The sequence below is a fragment of the Amphiprion ocellaris genome, chromosome 13 (assembly GCF_022539595.1).
Source record: "Amphiprion ocellaris isolate individual 3 ecotype Okinawa chromosome 13, ASM2253959v1, whole genome shotgun sequence".
Classification (NCBI taxonomy): Eukaryota; Metazoa; Chordata; class Actinopteri; family Pomacentridae; genus Amphiprion; species Amphiprion ocellaris.
The window spans coordinates 13,706,619-13,726,097 of NC_072778.1; the positions used below are offsets into that span (position 1 = coordinate 13,706,619).

The following is a 19,479-nucleotide window of genomic DNA, read 5'->3' on the forward strand; positions in this document are numbered from 1 at the left end:
AAACAAGGGGGGAAATTTGGAATTGTCTATTTTGTTTATAGGTTATTATGCTGAGATTTTATTGCTCTGGCCCACTTGAGATCAAACTGGGCTGAATGTCAGCTAGAAGCCACAAAAACGATGTGTTGAAGCTGTTGTGTAAGTTTGATGTTAAAATAATACAAGTTTCCCTCACGATGTAGCAGGGTTTTTTCCATTTTATTCGAGGAGCTGCTATCCCTCTCTGGTTCTCACTCCGAGCAGAAGATGGCGTTATGCACCTTAAAACAGGTGGCAGCTGCAGTTAAATATCAACACGATGAAGCAGAGTTGCTTAATATCTGAGCAGAAAGGGGCAGACGGAGGAGGGAGTCCACATAGCAAACTCTCTGCCGTACCGTAACTAGCTAAGTCTGCCACTTACTGCCCGCTAACGTTATGTAGTCCGAGCAGGATACACGAAACGGCGGATGTTTTAAGGTTTCCGACAAAGTGGTTCACACTAACCGCGGTATTTTTGACTCCCGGGCTCTGCTAAAGATTTGTGCCACCTTCCAGGAACAACAACAGCAGCTGGCTAACAAGCGGTTAGCATTAGCAACCGACGGCTGTACAGCTGCCCGGAAGGAGGCCGCCGGGCCGGGTGGGGATTTAACTTTCTCTGCCCGCAACGTCTGGACCGAACCGACATAAAGTCTGCTAGCCAATGATAAACTAATATTTATGTTATCTCGGTAAGAATGGAGCCCTCTTTGGGGATATGCGGCGAGGAATGCTTGGCAATATCCTTTTTGAATTATGTTTTGGATTTTTTTCTTTGCTTTAGCTAGTTAGCTAACGTTAGCTTTCAATGCTTCTGAATCTCAGATAACGATAGTTAGCGTTTTGGCTAACTTAATGTAACATGACACATTAACGTTAACCATGCTTTAGTAGCTCGCTGGTTAATTCTCAAGAGTTTAATTACCACGTTATGATATATAGCTACAGCCGACTCTTGGTCCAGTTCACAACTAATGATGCAAATTTGTGACCAGTCGCATCTAACTAACATTAATAAACTCACTTGTTTAACAGAATAACGTTAGCCATGCTTCATTTTGAGTTGGCTGCATTGGCTGTCAACAACAAACTCTGAAATGCTTTCTCTCTTCTTTCACTGCCTTATGACTTGTCATCTGCCGCATTAATTTGCCTTCTAATTTTCAATTAGCACGACCTCTCCTAATACAGATCACCTCTGATTGTCTTCAGTCTAACAACACGATTTAACACTGACAGCGAGGCTCTGTCTGCCTTGGATTAAAATTACAGCTCAGTAGTTATGATGTCCAAGCGCCTTTCTCATCCTCAGTCATAATAATTCCTTGATTGTGCTGCTCACACTGTAAGAGGTCAGGAGCTGAGGTCTGGCCAGAAGGAGCCCAGACTACTGTCACTAATTGAGCGCAGTGGAGAGTTTATGTAAGTATCAGAGAATGTAATGACTGAAAACATGTGTTCTTTTGTCAGGCAGTAGATTAATGTAGAGAGATGGCACAGATTGTGTTTATGTTTCTGCAGCATCTACTCCCTTTAGAGTTTGCTGTATTCTGATAAAATCCAAGTTTTTGTCTTTAATTGAGGGTAGACTCTTGGTGGTGGTGTGTTTTAAGTGACTGACCTGCATTTGTGGGCAGTCTGTGTATTTGGGAGCTGTTCTATAGCTTTTGCTGTTATCGGTTTACCTGCACAGAATATCTGTGATGCTTTGTCAACTAAGTTTGGCTTTTAACATGCACATGAACGTATGTCACTATAGTTCAAAATACAGCCTGTTATATCAGAACAGTGCATCTTACAATACTGTCACACTGGACAATACATGAGATGGTGCAGATAGCAGAGTTGTGTCATATTGAATAAACTAGTTTGATCATTTCTGTGACTAAGTCATACGTTTATAAAAAAAAAAAGCAGTCAAAAGTTAGGATTTTTTCAGTTGAAATGGCAATGTTTTTTCTCTTTTGCGCTGAATAACTGAGAACCTGCAGCTAATTTTCAGTAGTATCCGACAGCCCAACTTGACTTAAGTCGGTTGCTGCAAGCACCTGTGACTTCATTGGCCTCCTCCTTGGAGGTCAGGAAGGACACTAGATGACACCGTTGTCTATGGAGTTGTGGTGATATGGACGCCATGCTCTTTATAGTCATGCCACCCTGCTCCACTGTCAGATTTGCTGAGATTTAATTGGAAGTCACATGCACAAAACCTGACCGGTGTTGGTGGTTGCAGGGGGTAACAGCCGAGGGTACGTTACATCATAAGTGCAGCTTGTGTTAGGAACCAGTTAGTCCGACCAGCAGCCGGCTCACTGCAGATTACGTGAAGGAATTTTGCCTTCACTTCGTCCTCGACTGTAATGAGGCTCACATGGCAACACAAGCCAGTTCGGCTAATTGTGTTAAAACCTCAAGTATTAAACTGAGGAGCAGTCCTGAGGGGGAAAAGAGGTTGGGAGAGAAGCTAGTTGGTGAGAGGGTTTTATTACAGATAATTTATTATAGCTAAACTGTTGGTGCTCGGACACTGACATTTGTTGAATGATTTTTTTTTAGACTCATCAAAATATTGTTATTACGGGGTGAGCATAAATATCAGCACATTACAAGAGCCTTGTTTGTTTGAACTCATTTTAAATCACGTTTGTGTTGCTAAGCAAACATCCTGTAAAGTGTTTTTGAGTGAGCGTTTGCTAAGAGAATAATTTATCACTATCTGTATTCTTTGTCGGTTTATTGCTTTGTGTTTGGCAGGTGTTGATTTCTAAAACTGTTGTATTGGTCACAATTTGTGCACCAATACCATATGGCAGTTTTAATAAATGTTATTTTTAAAGTTGACAGAGGTTCAGAAGAGGATGTATAATAGAAACTGTACAGCCTCAAAAATGAACAGCAAATTGAAACACATGTCTGACAGTCTTAATACAAATTACACAATCTTCCTGAGCTTTCACCACATTTGTATTTAATTCAGGGCTACTATATTGTGAAGTGCTTGCATTGTTTCATCCATCCCCTTGAGAAGGATGAGATGTTCTCCGTTGTTAGAAGTTATGTAGCTTTTCATATCAGAGGTTGCCTTGCTCATTCCAGGGAACCATAAGTGCCTCTGACACATGTAGTCCTGCAGGGTTGAATCATTTTCCTCTCCTAACCCGTAATCAGACTTATTGTAGAGTGGAGGGGAAGCGTGGGCAGTGTCCAAAGTGCTGCTTTGACCTCGGCTGTTATTCAGCCATTGTTAGAGAGTGAAACATGACCCCGCCTACATTAACCCACATTACACATTTTAAGCTGTATGTTGACCAGCTCTTCTTAATATGCTTCATGTTGCGACTGAATTTGTGTCAGCAAAACTTGATGAAGCACAGTGCTTGCTTTTGTGTCACCGTTTGCTTGTTTAACTAAAGCAACTGCATATTAAATTAAAGGAAAGTTCTGCATGTGTGCATGTGCTTTCGATTTTCTTTGAGAATCTTATTTTTTTTGTTTTAATCATGCAGTAATAATGATCTAATCCCAATGATACATGTACCCACATTATGTCTCAAATGTTCAGATGTTCTAATATTTTCATATGTAACACAGTGCATGAAAACACACTGTAATTGCAAGAGAACGGCTTTTGAGCTGAGGAAAAAGAAATCGCTGCAGCTTGTCTGTATAAATGGTTTTGTGTTTTAGATTTAGTTTTATTGATAAGCTTAGATAATATTTAATTTAAAGTGCATATTTTAAGTGGGAGTCTGTGCTGTTCTCATCCAGATTGGGTGTTTTGGCCACCCCTGATGCTGTTGTGTCTCGTCCAGTGGCTCAGTTGTCCATACCCATCAATGGTAATTTTGAAATTTTGCGAGGTATGTGACTTTACTTGTTCTCTATATCATACTGTTCCTGTTTTCTGTTTGCTCAGTGTAATCAAATGATTATGCCACCAGCTGCTACAAACTTTTGCTCAATACTTTGTATTCTTCCTTAAGATGTTTGTGATTCCTGTCCAATAGATGCAGCCTGTGGCAGTCAGAGCTCACATTCTTGCTACATAGTATCGTTGCTGGTTACTCAGGGTTACGGCGGTGGTGAAAAAGTAATAGTCCAGAGTGCATTTCCTTTATCCTGAAAGAGAGCATTTAAAAATCAACACAACTAGCGCCTGTTAAAGTAATTTACAACACCACCTGGGTACTGGAACTACACACCTTTGAACTGCACTGTATACACCCTTTTTCCTGTCTTGTTTCAGAAGCTGAAGAAGCCCTTCTTATTGATTTCTCAGTAGATTGTAAGTACTTTTTACCTCACCTTAGGTTAAATATCATCATTTGTTTGCCTTTTTTTTGTTGCATAGATATGTTTTAATTATGTTTTTTTTTGGTCATGTAAGCCCGGCTGCAGATTTTAGCTGGTAGAACTAAACAACATTGCTCCACAGCCCCTATCCAGCCTTACTACATTTTTAGAGCATGCCTGCAGCTAAATGTCTTTATTTAGTAGCACAGCGTGGTCATGAGTTGCCAGGGCTTTGCGAAAGAACGCTGAATTGGTTCGCTGTTAAATCACTTTGCTTTGTTTCCTGGACAGTCTGCATTTCTTATGTGTTTGCAGAGTCTGATGGTGTCCAACATGTGTTTGTGTTATCTTTGCCCTTCTCAAGCCTGTGTTAGGATACGAATCAAAGGAGAAAAAGCGCCAGAGCTGCTGTTGGAGCTCCAGGATGATGATCGGACTCAGACTTTCTTTGCCCAGGTGAAGAGTGCGCAGCAACAAGGTAAGATTCTCTTGTCTGTCAGTAGTCTAAAGCAGTGGGATGATTAATTATTTAATCACTCATCTAACATTTATTTACTAAGGGTGGATTACACCTCTTCCTGATTTCCTGTGTGTTCTTGCCACACACATTGGTGGAAAGATACTTTGGCTTCCATTTTTGAAATCAGATCCACCTATAAAGATGCCAGCCCATCTTCGTGAATGCAGCCAGAAAGGATTTAAGCTTACGTAGTTCTGATTTTACTCTTAAATGTATGTTTTGGCTTTGTAACTGAATATTTCCACTTTTATTTTCGTGGAAAATTGTAAGATATAGCTGGCAGTGAGTGCAAGGAGCAGTATGCTGTGAAAATAAATCATGCAAAGTAGAATGAATTTCCTTTGAGAGTGTTTGAAGTTAGTTGAGGAAAAGAAACAACATAGGCTGTAGTGTGGCCAAGATTTAGCTTGTATGTACTACCTATACTTGTAAGTATGCATTATATACCAGCAGTGGAATAGGAAAATGTTTTATGGTGACAGGCTGGAATACGGGATGAGTCACTGTCAGAGTGATGCCACCTTTCAAAGTTAGCCACTGGAACACGAGGAATTGTATATTACAGGATTAGGGTGTGTTGTCTGTTTATTTAAACTGACTAAAGTCCTTATACTCTTACTGGTTTGCACTACACTGTCCATGCTGCCAGAAATAAGGAGATAATACAATCCTGCACAAACATCTGTGGTTTGTGAGAATTTAATTGGTGTTATCAAATAAGAGTGTACAGTACTGCTTTTTGGAAACCGGATGTATGCTATTGTTAAACTCCTGGCAACCTTTTGGTGTGGAACAGTGAGATTATTGTGTTTGCAGTTATGTGTCTGATTAATTCACCAACTTTAGTAAATTTAGGATGGAGATGTATGAACTGCTGCAGCAGTGCCTGTGTGTTTTATTTGTGCTTTTTTGCTTGATTTTTAAAAATATTCAGAGAGTACTGTGTAGCCTTTGATGCTGTACAGTATAGTTAGTTATAAGTATACATTTTCTTTTCACAAAAACAACAATCTGTATTTCTATATTGCTTTGTTTTAATGTAACAGACTCATCTGCAGCATGTGCCCTAAACCCGCTATTAGGTTGCCTCAAATTGCGGCTTTTGAATGCATGTTCTGGATGCCTGCTCAATAACCAAGTTCCAGGAGGGATGGCACAGTTTTTAAAAATAATTTCTTTGTATATAACCTGTTCATCCAGTTTGACAGCCGCTAGTATAGTTTGCTTTTATATACTAGTTAATGCTTGTAACATCCTGTTGTAACAGCAGCAAGTGGAACTGTACCCTCTTCAGTCTTATCATAGCCCACATTTTAGCTGGTATCCTCTCCTTCCTGTAATGACAACTTTGCTTTTTGGGTGTTGGATCATTTTTATCTGTGTTTCTATTTATATTTATTGAGGCCTGTTGAAACTGTATGTAAATTGCTGTTTTTACTTCTAGTTTGAAGCTAGCATAACTTCACAATGGCGTTTTTTCCAGAGCAAGCTGGTGCATGTTCATTGATTGTTTTTGAATATTTACTTTTTCATATCTTACGATAACCACCGTACATGACATACAAATTGAGCAAGCATATTGATCATTGTGTGTGATTTTCACAGTTAAGTCCAAACCCACCAAACCCAAAGCAATGGAGCCCCTTGCACCCTCAGCCCAGAGAGGTCCAGTCCCAATCCCACCACAAAGAGCAACCAAGACAACTAACGCTGGATCTGGAGTCAACCTTCCCAAACCTACCGGTGCACTGCCTCCCAACCTCAACAACAGCACTTCAACAAATCAGAATAATGCAGGTAATATACCGATACAGTACTGCGTTTACAGTAAAGAAAAAAACATGCATAATGAAAGCTGATGTGAAAACAAAGTCCTAAACATAACTATATCAGTTGTTTTAACTCTTTCCTTTTCAAATTAGTTCTGTTGCAAATAAGCTGAATCCTCTTTTTTACTTACTGTTTCTAAAGATCCAGTTCAATCACTCGCCTCAGACTTTGGCTTTGAGGACAACTTCAACCACGCTCTCAAAGTGGAAGAAAAGAAGAACCACCAGAATCGTATAGTAGCCTCTCGGGAGCCTCCACCAGTTCCTCCTCTACCTCCTCGCAAAGCCTCCTTCACTCCAACCAATCCTCTGCCTCCTGCGCCGGTCCCTAAAGACAGAGCTGTCTCCTTACAGGCCAAAGACAACTCCTTAATCACTAGCACCAAGCCAGAGTAAGTTGGCCTCCTATTATGTCTGACTTACTAAAAACTACTGTCATGGTGAAATATACTTTATTAAAAAAAAAAAAAAAAAAAAAAAAAAAAAAAAAAAAAAATATATATATATATATATATATATATATATATATATATGTATGTATATATATATATATATATATATATATATATATATACACACACACAAATTTCTTTTAATAACTGATGTCCAAGAGGCTCAGTATCCTAATGTGGAATCTGTCAGTAATGTTGCTGGTATTAAATTATTCCTGCTTTTTTTGTTGCAGTAGTTTTAGGTCAGGGTTTGACCGCGTGGACAGGCCACCGTCTTGGTGTGACAGTCCCACCACCAACAGCATGAGACAGGCCATGTTTTCTAGCCAGGCGGGACAAAGAGAATACCTCATCAAACACCGCTTGGGGAAGAAGGAGAACGAGTATGTGGACATCCGGCCCTTCAAGTAAGTGTAGCTTTTTAATTCTGTGTGTTCTGTTGATTATCTGGAATGCATGGAAAAGTACGATTTCATAAAAAGCTAAAGATTGCTGCTTCTACTATCACTCACCATAAACTGTATGTTGTTTCATAGGTTTTTCACAGGTACATGGAATGTAAACGGCCAGCCTCCAGATAGCAGCCTTGAATCATGGCTCGGCTGTGACCCTGAACCTCCCGATATTTATGCTCTTGGGTCAGTAAGAATTAATCATTCAGTACTTTTCTGACCATTAAGTACTACATGTTGCCTCATGCTTGAACACAATCCAATATGATGACTTGTTCTGTGGCTCTAGTTTTCAAGAATTGGACCTGAGCACTGAAGCTTTCTTCTACATGGACTCGTCTAAGGAGCAGCTGTGGGTAGAAGCTGTGGAGAGGAGCTTGCATTCAAAGGCCAAGTACAAGAGAGTGAGTAGGGAAAGACAGTGAAAGATGAGTTGATCATGTTTGCTAACAAGTAGAAGCTTAAGGTTGTGTACATAAAAATAATAATGTTTGAAGACGCAATTAACTAGGAATATGCAGTCTAACTTTGCAAATATATTTGGAACTACCATGTTCGGTGAATACATTGGTAAAAGTACAAACTTGCTCTTTTATGTCTACAGGTTCGGATCATACGACTAGTTGGGATGATGCTTGTGGTCTTTGTCAAAAAGATACACAAGAATCACATAAAAGAAGTGGCTGCAGAGCACGTGGGGACAGGAATCATGGGAAAAATGGTTTGTCCAAACAACTGCCTCAGACACAAACTACACAATGATAGACAATAATAGGCTAAACAAGTCATGTTTTTTTTGTCATTCAAATATTTAGAAATCATGACAAATTTATAAAATGTTGAACTCGGTGTTGAGAGGCTTTTTAAAAATGTGTAGGTCTAAATCTGTACCAAATAGTATTTGATAGTTTCTTACTGGTTTTCTACTTTTAATTAAATTGTACTGAATCTGTGAAATAGCCCTTTAACAAACAACCTTAACTTCTTGGGTAACTACCTTCTTTTATGTTTTTAACCACCGTCACATAATATTGGACCTCTGTTTGAATTAAATAATAAACATGTTACGTGCAGTTTACATTGATCTTGTCCCTGCATGTTTTTTCCGGTATAAAAATAAGCACCTGCTTGATTTGTGTTTCAGGGAAACAAAGGAGGTGTAGCGGTGAGGTTTGTTTTCCACAACACAAGCTTCTGCATCGTCAACTCCCATCTAGCAGCACACGTGGAAGACTTTGAGCGCCGCAATCAGGATTATAAAGACATATGTGCCCGCATGACCTTCCACTTACTGGACCACCCCCCTCTCAGTATCGTCAAGCACGAGTGAGTTTTTCAGTCATTCATGTGCGGACTGACAACATGGCTTTGATTTAATGTTGGACTTCGCTGTCATTGGCTGTTTTATATCATCAGCTGGAGGTTGTGTTCACCATTGTAACTACATTTTTTTAATCCATTCTGTTTTGTCAATGTTGCCTACCAACATTTCCTGTTTTCTGCAATACCATGTTCTATGCAACACAGAAGTATGATGACGTAACAGTTTGACTTGGTTAACTTTCCTAGCACATATGCCAAGCACAATGAAACTCTGTGACGGAAATTTTGTTTTTGTGAGAATAATCATATTCACTACAAAGATGCTGCTGTACTTCAGTTGTTGAAAGTTTTCTCCTTTTGCTTGTGTGTTTCAGTGTAGTAATCTGGCTCGGAGACTTAAACTATCGTTTGTTTATGTATGAAGCTTCTGAGGTGAAACAGCTCATTGCTCAAAATGAACTAAAGAAGCTCCAGGAGTATGATCAGGTAAGTGAGTCAGCTTAATGTTTTCTCTAAACTTAATTACTGCGTACTGATAACTAACAGCAGAGAGAAAGTTTACCACCGTCTCTTACTTGTAGGTACAGATAATGACCCCTTCACAATTTCTGTTCTGCCAAAGTGACCCTTTCATGTAATAAGTTAAATATGCTTTGTAAGTGCTTTGTAGAAAATTAACTGTACTTGCAATTGCAGCTGTCCGATATGGACTTGACAGTAAAGGCTAGCGTAAAAAGAAAAATACTAAATAAATAAGAAGAGCTAGGACATAATTATTCCATGTTTTTAGGATTGCCACATGCTGTGAAGTGTTAAATTATTGAATTGATTGTGACAATAATTAAAGAGCCTGTTTTTTCACTTTCACCAAGTAGTCCTTGACAGTGTTTTTGCTTGTAATGTGTAGCTGAGCATTCAGAGGCAGACAAAGCGAGCCTTCACAGACTTCATGGAAGGAGACATTAGCTTCATTCCCACGTACAAGTATGACCCCAAAACAGATCGATGGGACTCAAGGTAAAAACATGTCCTTGTGTTGAATCTTTCTTCAAAAAATGAATACACAAACTTACTCTAGAATTTGTATTGCCATTGTCAGGTTGACCACAGTTTCAGTTTTCATCTGTAGGATCCTGATAAAAATTTGCTTGAGTGAAAATGTTTTCCTGCCTTATTGTTACACTACTACACAGTCAGCAGTACTGTGTTATTGTCTGATATGCAATCTCTGACTTTGCTTCTAAAACTGCGGCTGTTTCCTGCAGTGGGAAGTGCCGTGTCCCGGCTTGGTGTGACAGAATCCTGTGGAGGGGCAACAATGTCCAGCAGCTAAAATACCGAAGTCACATGGAGCTGAAAACCAGTGACCACAAGCCTGTCAGCTCCCTCTTCGATATAGGGGTAAGAATCTGAGTGGTCAAAACAAATACCTCAAGCTGACTGGTTTAGCCTTAGCGATGTTATGAATTTTAGCAGTATGTGTGACTTTTACACAAAGCAAACATTTTGACATATGTGTTAAAAAAAAAAAAAAACCAAAAAAACAGTAAAAACACTTGTATTAAGTGAATGAATGTTGGGATTTGTGTGTTTGGGTAACAGGTGAAGGTGGTCGATGAGCAGCGCCACAAAAAAGTGTTTGAGGAGATTGTTCGTGCAATGGATAGAATGGAGAACGACTTCCTTCCATCTGTATCTCTGAGCAGGAGAGAGGTAATAATACTCAAATACTTATGCTGACCGCCTATATTATATTCCATCATCAGTGATAGTAAGTCAGTGAAAGCTTTGTCAAAAACATTATCCTGCTATTTCTCCTAAAATGTGTTGATTAGAGTTACTTGAATCATGTTTCTTCTTTTTGCTTGCTCTACAGTTTACATTTGAGAATGTAAAATTCCGGCAGCTTCAAAAGGAGCGATTCCTAATAACAAATGACGGGCAGGTACCCTGTCACTTTGCTTTCATCCCCAAACTCAATGACTCGCAGTACTGCAAGCCTTGGCTGCGTGCCGAGCCAAGTGATGGATTCTTAGAGCCCAGTAAGTCCGTTTGATCCTAATAACACCCTTTTCCTTTTAATTTCCTTTGACGCTTATTACCTCAAACTGTAAAGCCTGTGATCATGTAGTGTTTTAGTAATTTGTAAGGAAATACAAAAGCAAGAATATACAGTAGTTATATATTTTCAGAGCTCATTTTTGTTGGTAAATGTCTCAGATTTGCCACTGTTACAGTGGTCTGTTTGAGTATTGTGAAATATTACACCCTATTCTAATGTTCAAATGGAAACCAACTGGTTCACACTCGAAGTGAAGACTTTCAAATTGGTGAGCTCTCATTTGTGTTATGTTTTGTGTCATTAATTTACAGTATAGATAAGTAAAAAGCACAAAGTTCTTGTCTGATTACTTTCTCAGTGTGTTTAATGCCCACCTCAGGTTCATTAATATTTATGCTCTCATTTGCAAACATAGTAAGGCAAAGTATAGGGAAAAGTAGATGAGTGGTACTCCATACAATAGATAATAGATCAAGTAAGACACATTTTAAAAATGTTTCCCCACAAAAGTGTACAATTTCCTTTAGCTTGCAATAATCTGAACCTTGTCGTATATTCTCGAACAGATGAGACCCTGGAGATCTATCTGGAGGTGTATGTCAGTAAAGACTCTGTCACGCTGCTGAACTCTGGAGAAGACTCTATAGAAGACATTCTGGTGCTCCATCTGGATCGTGGCAAGGACTACTTCATTACCATTTCCGGCAAATACATGCCCAGCTGCTTTGGTACCTCGCTGGAGACTCTGTGCCGCATGAAGAAGCCCATCAGAGAGATTCCCATCACCAAACTCATTGACCTGGTGAGGCAAAGGTCATCCAGCAGTCATGAAAAAGAAAATGCATTCAGATCAATGAAAAGTGAAAAGATTAGTGAACAGGGACATATTTTCCTCCAAATTAGTTGAAACGGTTTGGTGTGAAACATAAAACTTCCTCTGCACAAACCAGTTTAGCCCAGATTGTAATGTCATTGCTGCTCCTCACTTTAAAGCTATTCACTACTTGACACTGGAATGGGGACACGTGAGGGATTGTTCTCTCCCTCAGGGTAAACTCAGTCACAGAGAAAGCCTATATTTGGAAAATAAAAAATGTCTCAACATGTATATTTGAGGGGCCAAGGGAACGAGGAAGTGGCAAAAATATAGCAAGGGAGCTCCTAAAGAACAGGGAAGGCTGACTCAGATTCAACCCACTTTAGTCTATTTCTTTTAAATAGACTCCTCTGGTCCTAACATGATCACCACTGTCTGTTTCCGTAATGTTATTTGACCTAATCTGATCTGACTTTGGATTATAGTCTTGCTATCATTCAGTGCTCCTTTATTTCTGCTTGAACTGTTCCATTTTCCTACTGGCCTGGTGGTTTGATCGAATGATTAATGCAAGAACTATCCATAATCAACTCCTCTGATTCTGTGATGCATAGTATTTCTATCTACTTTGTCCTTTCTTCTTTGTTTCCCTTCATCGCCTCTCCTTGCCTTGATCATTCCTTTCCAACTCTTCACTGTGGTTGTGGGCTGACTTCTTGCTCAGGGAGAGGACAGCTACATGGAGAAGGTAAAATATTAACAGATTCTGATCAGCTATCAGTCACATCTCGGTCAATATCACCTTGAATATACGACTACTTTGATCGACTATCTGCTTTATGACACACTGACCTTCCTCAGTTGTTCATGTCATAAAGAGAAAGTACTTCAAGTGTTATTACAATCAGTCACGTAGGGATGTGATATCTAGAAAATCCGAATTACGTCTTGGTAATATGTAACTTAAAGATTTCACATGCTGTAGGGCAAAAATACATTTGAAGTACTTTAATGCATTACTTGGTTTGATCATTGACTTTGAAGCGGTCCTCAAATGATTTTAAACAACATTTACTGGTTCATTTTTAGACAGATTTATGCCATTGTAATTAGAGCTGCAACAATGTGTCAGTTTTATTGGATGATTGAAATGAAAAAAAGAAAAAATGAACAGGTCCAGCCTCTGACATGTTAAGACTTCTAAAGCATTTTTATGGATAGTTTCAATTCATTGTTTAGACAAAAGAAGCATCTTTTGGCCATGGGAACTTATTCTGGGCATTTTGTGGTCCAAGCTACAAATTTTAGGTTTTTAGCTGATAATCCATAACTATACTAGCTGTTATTTGCAGCTTGAGAATTTACCATTTGATGTGTTGACTGGACAAAGAACCAATTGTAGGATGTCATCTTGAGCTCTGGCAAACCTTAAGGGAAATTTTCCGCCATTTTTTTTACATTTTATTGACACCGGTTAATTTCACGGATTAACTGATAGTAAAAGTGTTATTTGCAACCTACTATCAAACAACTTGATATGCAATTTGTTTGAGAAGCTCAAACAAGTAGCTGTTTTACTCAGCTGTTATTTTGTATGTCAACACTGCAGTTTAGGCTATAAAAGCTAATCTGAAAGTGAATCATATTCATACTTGCTTCATGTTTTAGAAAGCTGACACAGGCAGCAGTTTGTAATCCACAGGCCATCACAGACTGGACTGTGCCTTAATTAGCTTGGATCAGTCACCCATTAAATCTGACATGGGCCATTGAGGGGAAGGAGGACACACCAGTCTGGTGGAAGTTAGACACACACTAAATCTCATTTCACAGCAGGTCACCCTCACTGCACAGCGTCCTCACACACATGATTAAAGCTAATGACAAAGGCCTGATCAGCTAAGCTTGGACATCCATATAAAGCCTAATGACAGATTTCCTCCTTCCTTTCATAACTTGCTACTGATCAGTGACGGTCATTGGCTGCATGAATAATCAGAAAACCACTGTGAATAAAAATCTGGCCCAATTTCTGTACAGTTTAGCAATTTGATATATTTTATATTACAGCCTTCTTGGACTTCAATCCCCTCTGTAAGATTCACTACACCGTAAACATCCTTAAGGATCACAGTAGAAGCTTTTGTGGTTAAACATTTTACAGAATATCACATTAGTTCTGCATGTTAGCATCATCGCCCCCCTCATTAAAGTCTCTCTTCCAGTTTCCGCTGCCTTTATGTGCAGCCTCCGTAGCTGTGGTTATTTTCGGAAGTCTCTTGTGAGTCTCGAAGATCCATTTGCAGAGACAAAAGGAATATGATATTCAGTTCCTTTGGATATGAGTAAAATGGCTCTCCGTTAAGTCTCCAGACCTTTGAGATTATTTTAACCTCGCTGCTGCTCATACTCAATTACTAATTGATCAGATATTTCATGTGCAGTCATTGTACTATGGTCTGTTATGCTTAAAGCAACATGAATCATACTGTTTGGTGTTATGAGTTCAGATAAGTTTTAACTGTAATTATTAAATAAGAAATTAATGACATGTTAATCCACAGAATAAGATACAAGCTCATTGTGATTTTCCTCCGACCAGGAAAAGTCAAAGGTGAGCTTCCTGATGGTGGATGGGGCGAGTACTGAGGACAAACCTCTGAAGATCCCCAAGGAAGTCTGGATTCTGGTCAACCACCTCTTTACCAAGTCCTGTGATCAGGTGAGAAGCTATATTAAACAGTGTTTAATATTGAGAAGAGGTAGAACTCCTGAACTGTGAAAATGAGGGATGTAGCTTATTTATTTGTTGACTTCTTTGTTGTTGTAAAAACAGAATTATAATACTTTTGCACTTTATGTAAAACACTTAAAATGCGTGGGCAAAAAACAGCTGTTTTCCAATATATTAATGTAGAGGAACAGAGTAGTATTTTACATTAAAGTACCTTGGTGTACATGATGATGTCTTATTGTAAGGAATCGCTACTAGTGGTCAAGAAGGCCATTTTAAGAAGTGAAGCTCAGCATTCGTACATATAATGATCACACAAATAATGCTAACATGATAATAAAATAATCTAAAATTGCAGAAAAATTGAATATCCCAGTATCCATTTTATGTAATGTTACTGTCCTGTGAAACCATGCATCTCTAGACATGTCAACTAGCTGACAAAAACTGCATTTTATAGATGATTTGATGAGTTTTTAAATCCTTTATTTATTTGGGACCTTGGATAATTTTTATACCTATGAAGGAACACTCAGTCCTGTAAGTTCAAAATTGCCCAATCTGGGGATGCCTTGTTTTCACTGGGTAATAGTAAACTATACATGTAACATGCATATATTAGATTTTTTGCATGGGTGCTCCAGAAGTTAGTAACTTAGAAACATTCTGGCTTTTAAGATTGATTCTTGTTTTATTTTTTAAAATGGTATTACAGTGCAATATCATTCTTTGTGCAGTCCTTTCCTAATGTGCAAGGACAGATGGTCTGTTTGGTACAAGCCTAAATTGTCACCATCCTTATTACCATATTATCTGACGAAAATCAACTACAGTGTATTTACATTCAAGTACATTACCATTTCATATAAAATCTGATTGGTTTATTGGTCTCTCTGAAGTGAACAGTTTGTATGAGATTTTGTCGACACTAAAAACAAAGTTCGAGTTTTGTTACTCTTATGATGATGCAGGGACACACAGTGAGTAACACGTTTAATTTCCAGTAAAGTTATTCAAGGTGAATGATCATAAGAAACTTTGAGCTGTGTCTTAAGATGAGAAATTTTCACAAGGCAGATGTTATTTATAGAGACATTTTCACAGTGTTTGCAGTGTAATTTGAGCTCTGTTCATGTCTGACATATGTATCACCACTGCAGTGATATTTTATGTCTTTTACAAGTCCATGTGGGCTGAGCACTTGTATGTGCATGACACAATAAATAACTATAGAAACACTAATTGGACACAGAAGGCGTGAACACTGGTTTAAATGTTCCACATTTGCCTCCCAGGAGGACTTGTTCCAGACACCAGGACTGCAAGAAGAGCTGCAGAGCATCATCGACTGTCTGGACACCAGCATCCCGGAATCCATCCGTATCCTCTTTTATTCTGCCAGTCGCACAAGCCAAAACTTCACCAACATCCAGTTGTGTATTTAGTGAAATGCCAAAGAGCAAACAACACAATAGACAGACATAAATACCAAACAGCTTCTTCAATTAAAACACGAACTATGTTGAATTGTTAAGTGTTAAAATCAAAGTGTGTTTGCTAGCCACCTGCTGACTTAGAGTAGGAAATGGAAACATAGGAAACATGACCAAATGGAAAACTTGTAGTTGCTGTTACGGTCAAGCATTCATTCTGATCCAGTAACAGGCCCGACACTCAACTCCATAAATGTTTGTTCTTCCCTGACTGTTTGTGTAGCTGGCTGTAACCACTCTGTAGCCGAGGCTCTGTTGATCTTCTTAGAGGCCTTACCAGAGCCAGTGGTATGTTATGAACTCTACCAGCGGTGCTTGGACTCCACCCATGACAGCCGCCTCTGCAAACAGGTGCAAGTTTCTTCTGCTGTATTGTGAATCAGAGATTGTTTTCATGCCACTGTACAGACAAGTGCCTTTTTATATTTTTTTTTAATTGTGAATTACTTGTCAACATGTTTCCACTTTGATGTTATGCAGTTGATCTCCCAGTTGCCCCGGGCCCATCGCAACGTGTTTCGCTACTTAATGGCCTTTCTGAAAGAACTTCTCAAGCATTCACACAATAACAATCTAACAGCCAGCCTCATAGGTAAGAGAGAGAGGGCCTCTATTGTATACATATACATACCTCAGAGCTTATTAAAGAGTTGTTTACAGGTTTCATATATCAGTCTGTTAATTTCACAGCGTAGCACAATGTAAATTTGTTTGTTGACCTTTGTATTTGTGTGTGTGTGTATGTATATATGTGTGTATGTATATATATATATATATATATATATATATATATATATATATATATATATATATATATATATATATATATATATAAAAAAAAATAAGAGATTGACTGACTGATTTTGGATTTTTATAGACCATGGTGGATTTTTTTTTCCAAGCATCAACATAAACCATGCATCTTGCCTTAATTTGCCTTTTTTAGAAGATTGTGACCATGAATTCAAAGTCATCTTCACATGAGCTCATTCCCAGGCAATAAGATGATGGTGTTTGTCCTTGATTATCTTCACATCTTTATATCTCTAGTCTGCTAAATATCGTGACAAATAACAAATTTTTGGCTACAGTGACATAAATGTTGACTGAATAGCGCATATTATTCTTATTATAACAAGCATACGACATTGTTCTCTTGTGTTTTGCGTGATAGTGAACTTCAGAACTGTTCTTTTTCAATGTAATTAATTGGACTTCTTAATATTTTTTGTTCCATGTTCTTGTTTTTTAGCTACCCTATTTGCCAGCCTTCTTATCCGACCACCTCCCAACTTGGTGGCCAGGCAGACATCGCATGACCGACAGAAAGCCATCGACTTCGTCCTGGGTTTCCTCATGGCAGGAGACGAGGACTAATTGAGTTTAAGAGTTCCTCATGGCGCCAGATGAGTTCCCAACCTAGCATCTTGGCAACAAAGGACCTGGACCTATATGACACTGCATAACATGATCTACTTGGTATTTTGCCATCCATCGGAGACCAGTGCAGCTGTTCTGCACCCTACCCTTTTACAAACTCTCATATTGGAGGTACATAAGGCTTCCATTAGAACTTGGACGATTCTAGCAAGTGTCATATCTTCAGTCCATACACAGTATGATGGTTTGCTGGATGTGGAAGCACTTGGGTGAGGTTTGAACTGATGCCTATGCACTTTCTGATGACACAAAGGACCTGTGCCTCCAGATTAGAGTTGTCCTCGTTCTTAGCTGGCGCTTCTTATTGTTGGTGCTCATGCCAAAATAACCCCTGAACAGTGAGTGGTGTGAATGTGAAAACACTATGTATTCATAAATGCTAAACGAAAAGACTCACTCACACTAAAGTAAGGAAAATTACTTTCCGTTTTAAAGACTTGGACTGAATAGGTATAGTAAGTATACTGTTCAAATCATTAAATAGTTTGAAATGGGATAATTATCGAAATGTGTCACTAAGAATGTTTAAGCTTGAGATAAACCATGACAATCATTCATTTTGCAGCATTTTAGCTGATCAGACAATATTAAGATAGAATTATTTGGTAGCATATCCATTATATTTTAACTTATTTATATATTTTTTTTTCTTCTGAGTTTGCACCATATGAACAGTTCTTAGTTTCTACTGCAGAGTGGTTTATCTTCAGGTCTGCATTGGTTTTTAAAATGTTTCATTGGAAGTATTCATCACTAGTTTTTATCACCCTGTTATAGAAAACTCTTTGTTGTGGATGTTTGCTGTGTTTTTGTGTAACTTCAGCCGTGAGCCTTACCTCTGGTTTGTCACTTCCTCTTGAGTTACAAAACAAGTCTGTTAACACACTAACTTCCTGGTCAACCGGAATCAAGTGGAGACTCCCTCTGTGGTTCTTGATGTCTTAAATGGTGTAAATAGTGATTGTTTCCCTGTTTCATGGGTGTTTGAGTGTCTGGTGGTGCGAATCCGTGATGGTGTCATTAATTTGTTATGTTTGTCATGAAGGTGGTACTGTCAGTGTCTGTGTTTATTTACGTCTTTTTCTTACTTCTGCCACATCTTAAAGCTCATTATTCATTGTTTTAGGCCTGGGTGATGCCAACACACAGCCGTTGTTTTTCTCATGGTAAATCCAGCTGAGTAATGCTTTTATTTTAAGTAATGCAGCAGTTTCTGGGTGCAAGTTTAGCAAGATTTAATGGCTCATTACTCTGCGGGATACAGCCTGTCTTTGTGCTCCTTGCTCTTTTGTGCCACAGAGGATTTTTTTTTTCTGTATTTACTGTTGCAAAACATGTCATGGTTATTGAAATAAGGAACTTCTGTGCTGTGTTTAACGAATATTTCCTCTTTAACAGTTTCACCCAACAGATGTCAGCATTACCCGTCACATTTCTGTTCATATCCCCCGCTTAGTATCTCATGTAATGTAATGATGCCAGAAAAAGTCCGGAGGTTTTCTTCTAAGATGCTTCAGGATTTCAGATTTTAACTTGGGAGACATGAACATATGATGTACCGTTAAAATGCTGACAATCGTGGCACTTCTGTAAATGCCTGTTGGGCTGAAGTTGATCTTTTCTTCTGTAATTTTTTCTGCCTTTTTGCCACCTATACACTATATTCCTCTGTTGGCTTTAATCAAGCTGAGCTTTGCCAAAAAGTAGCTTGAGCCTAAAGGGATAATTCCTGGCGATTCAGATTTGGGAGAAGCGTTTAACAACAGACATTCACTTTCTTTAGAAATACTGCCTTCATCATGTTGTGTTCAACAGGAAAATCAATATAATCGAAATCCTCTGATTTTAAGTGTTGTCTTATGCCACTGTACCGACTGATGTAATGGGTGGATTCATTGTGAGTTTGTCTTCAGTTTTGTCATACAATTAAGGTACATTTAAAGGTACACAAGGAAACACTTGTTTTCAACTTCAGATTTTTTGGTACTTTTAATTTATTTAAAAGAAATAAAACTATGTATAAAGCTTATTTGTGCTCCAGTT

At 38.6% G+C, this 19,479-nt stretch overlaps 1 protein-coding gene across 3 annotated transcripts; it reads left to right on the top strand.

Moving 5' to 3' along the window:
- Positions 1-430: 430 nt before the first annotated feature.
- Positions 431-19,465, top strand: ocrl (OCRL inositol polyphosphate-5-phosphatase). 3 transcript variants are annotated; one of them, XM_023287186.3, is made up of 24 exons: positions 431-761; positions 1,364-1,443; positions 3,790-3,881; positions 4,268-4,306; positions 4,679-4,792; positions 6,440-6,631; positions 6,806-7,055; positions 7,349-7,522; positions 7,652-7,753; positions 7,857-7,971; positions 8,172-8,288; positions 8,712-8,893; positions 9,265-9,376; positions 9,798-9,907; positions 10,156-10,291; positions 10,493-10,603; positions 10,767-10,932; positions 11,519-11,754; positions 12,494-12,517; positions 14,372-14,491; positions 15,799-15,883; positions 16,220-16,347; positions 16,477-16,588; positions 17,249-19,465. In XM_023287186.3, the coding sequence occupies exons 1-24, from the start codon at positions 720-722 to the stop codon at positions 17,371-17,373; spliced, it is 2,964 nt and encodes a 987-aa protein (XP_023142954.2). In that variant the 5' UTR covers positions 431-719; the 3' UTR covers positions 17,374-19,465. The 3 variants fall into 3 exon arrangements, with proteins under 3 accessions (XP_023142954.2, XP_023142964.2, XP_023142971.2); XM_023287196.3 differs by lacking the exon at positions 12,494-12,517; XM_023287203.3 differs by lacking the exon at positions 1,364-1,443 and having other exon boundaries at positions 431-713.
- Positions 19,466-19,479: the final 14 nt, after the last annotated feature.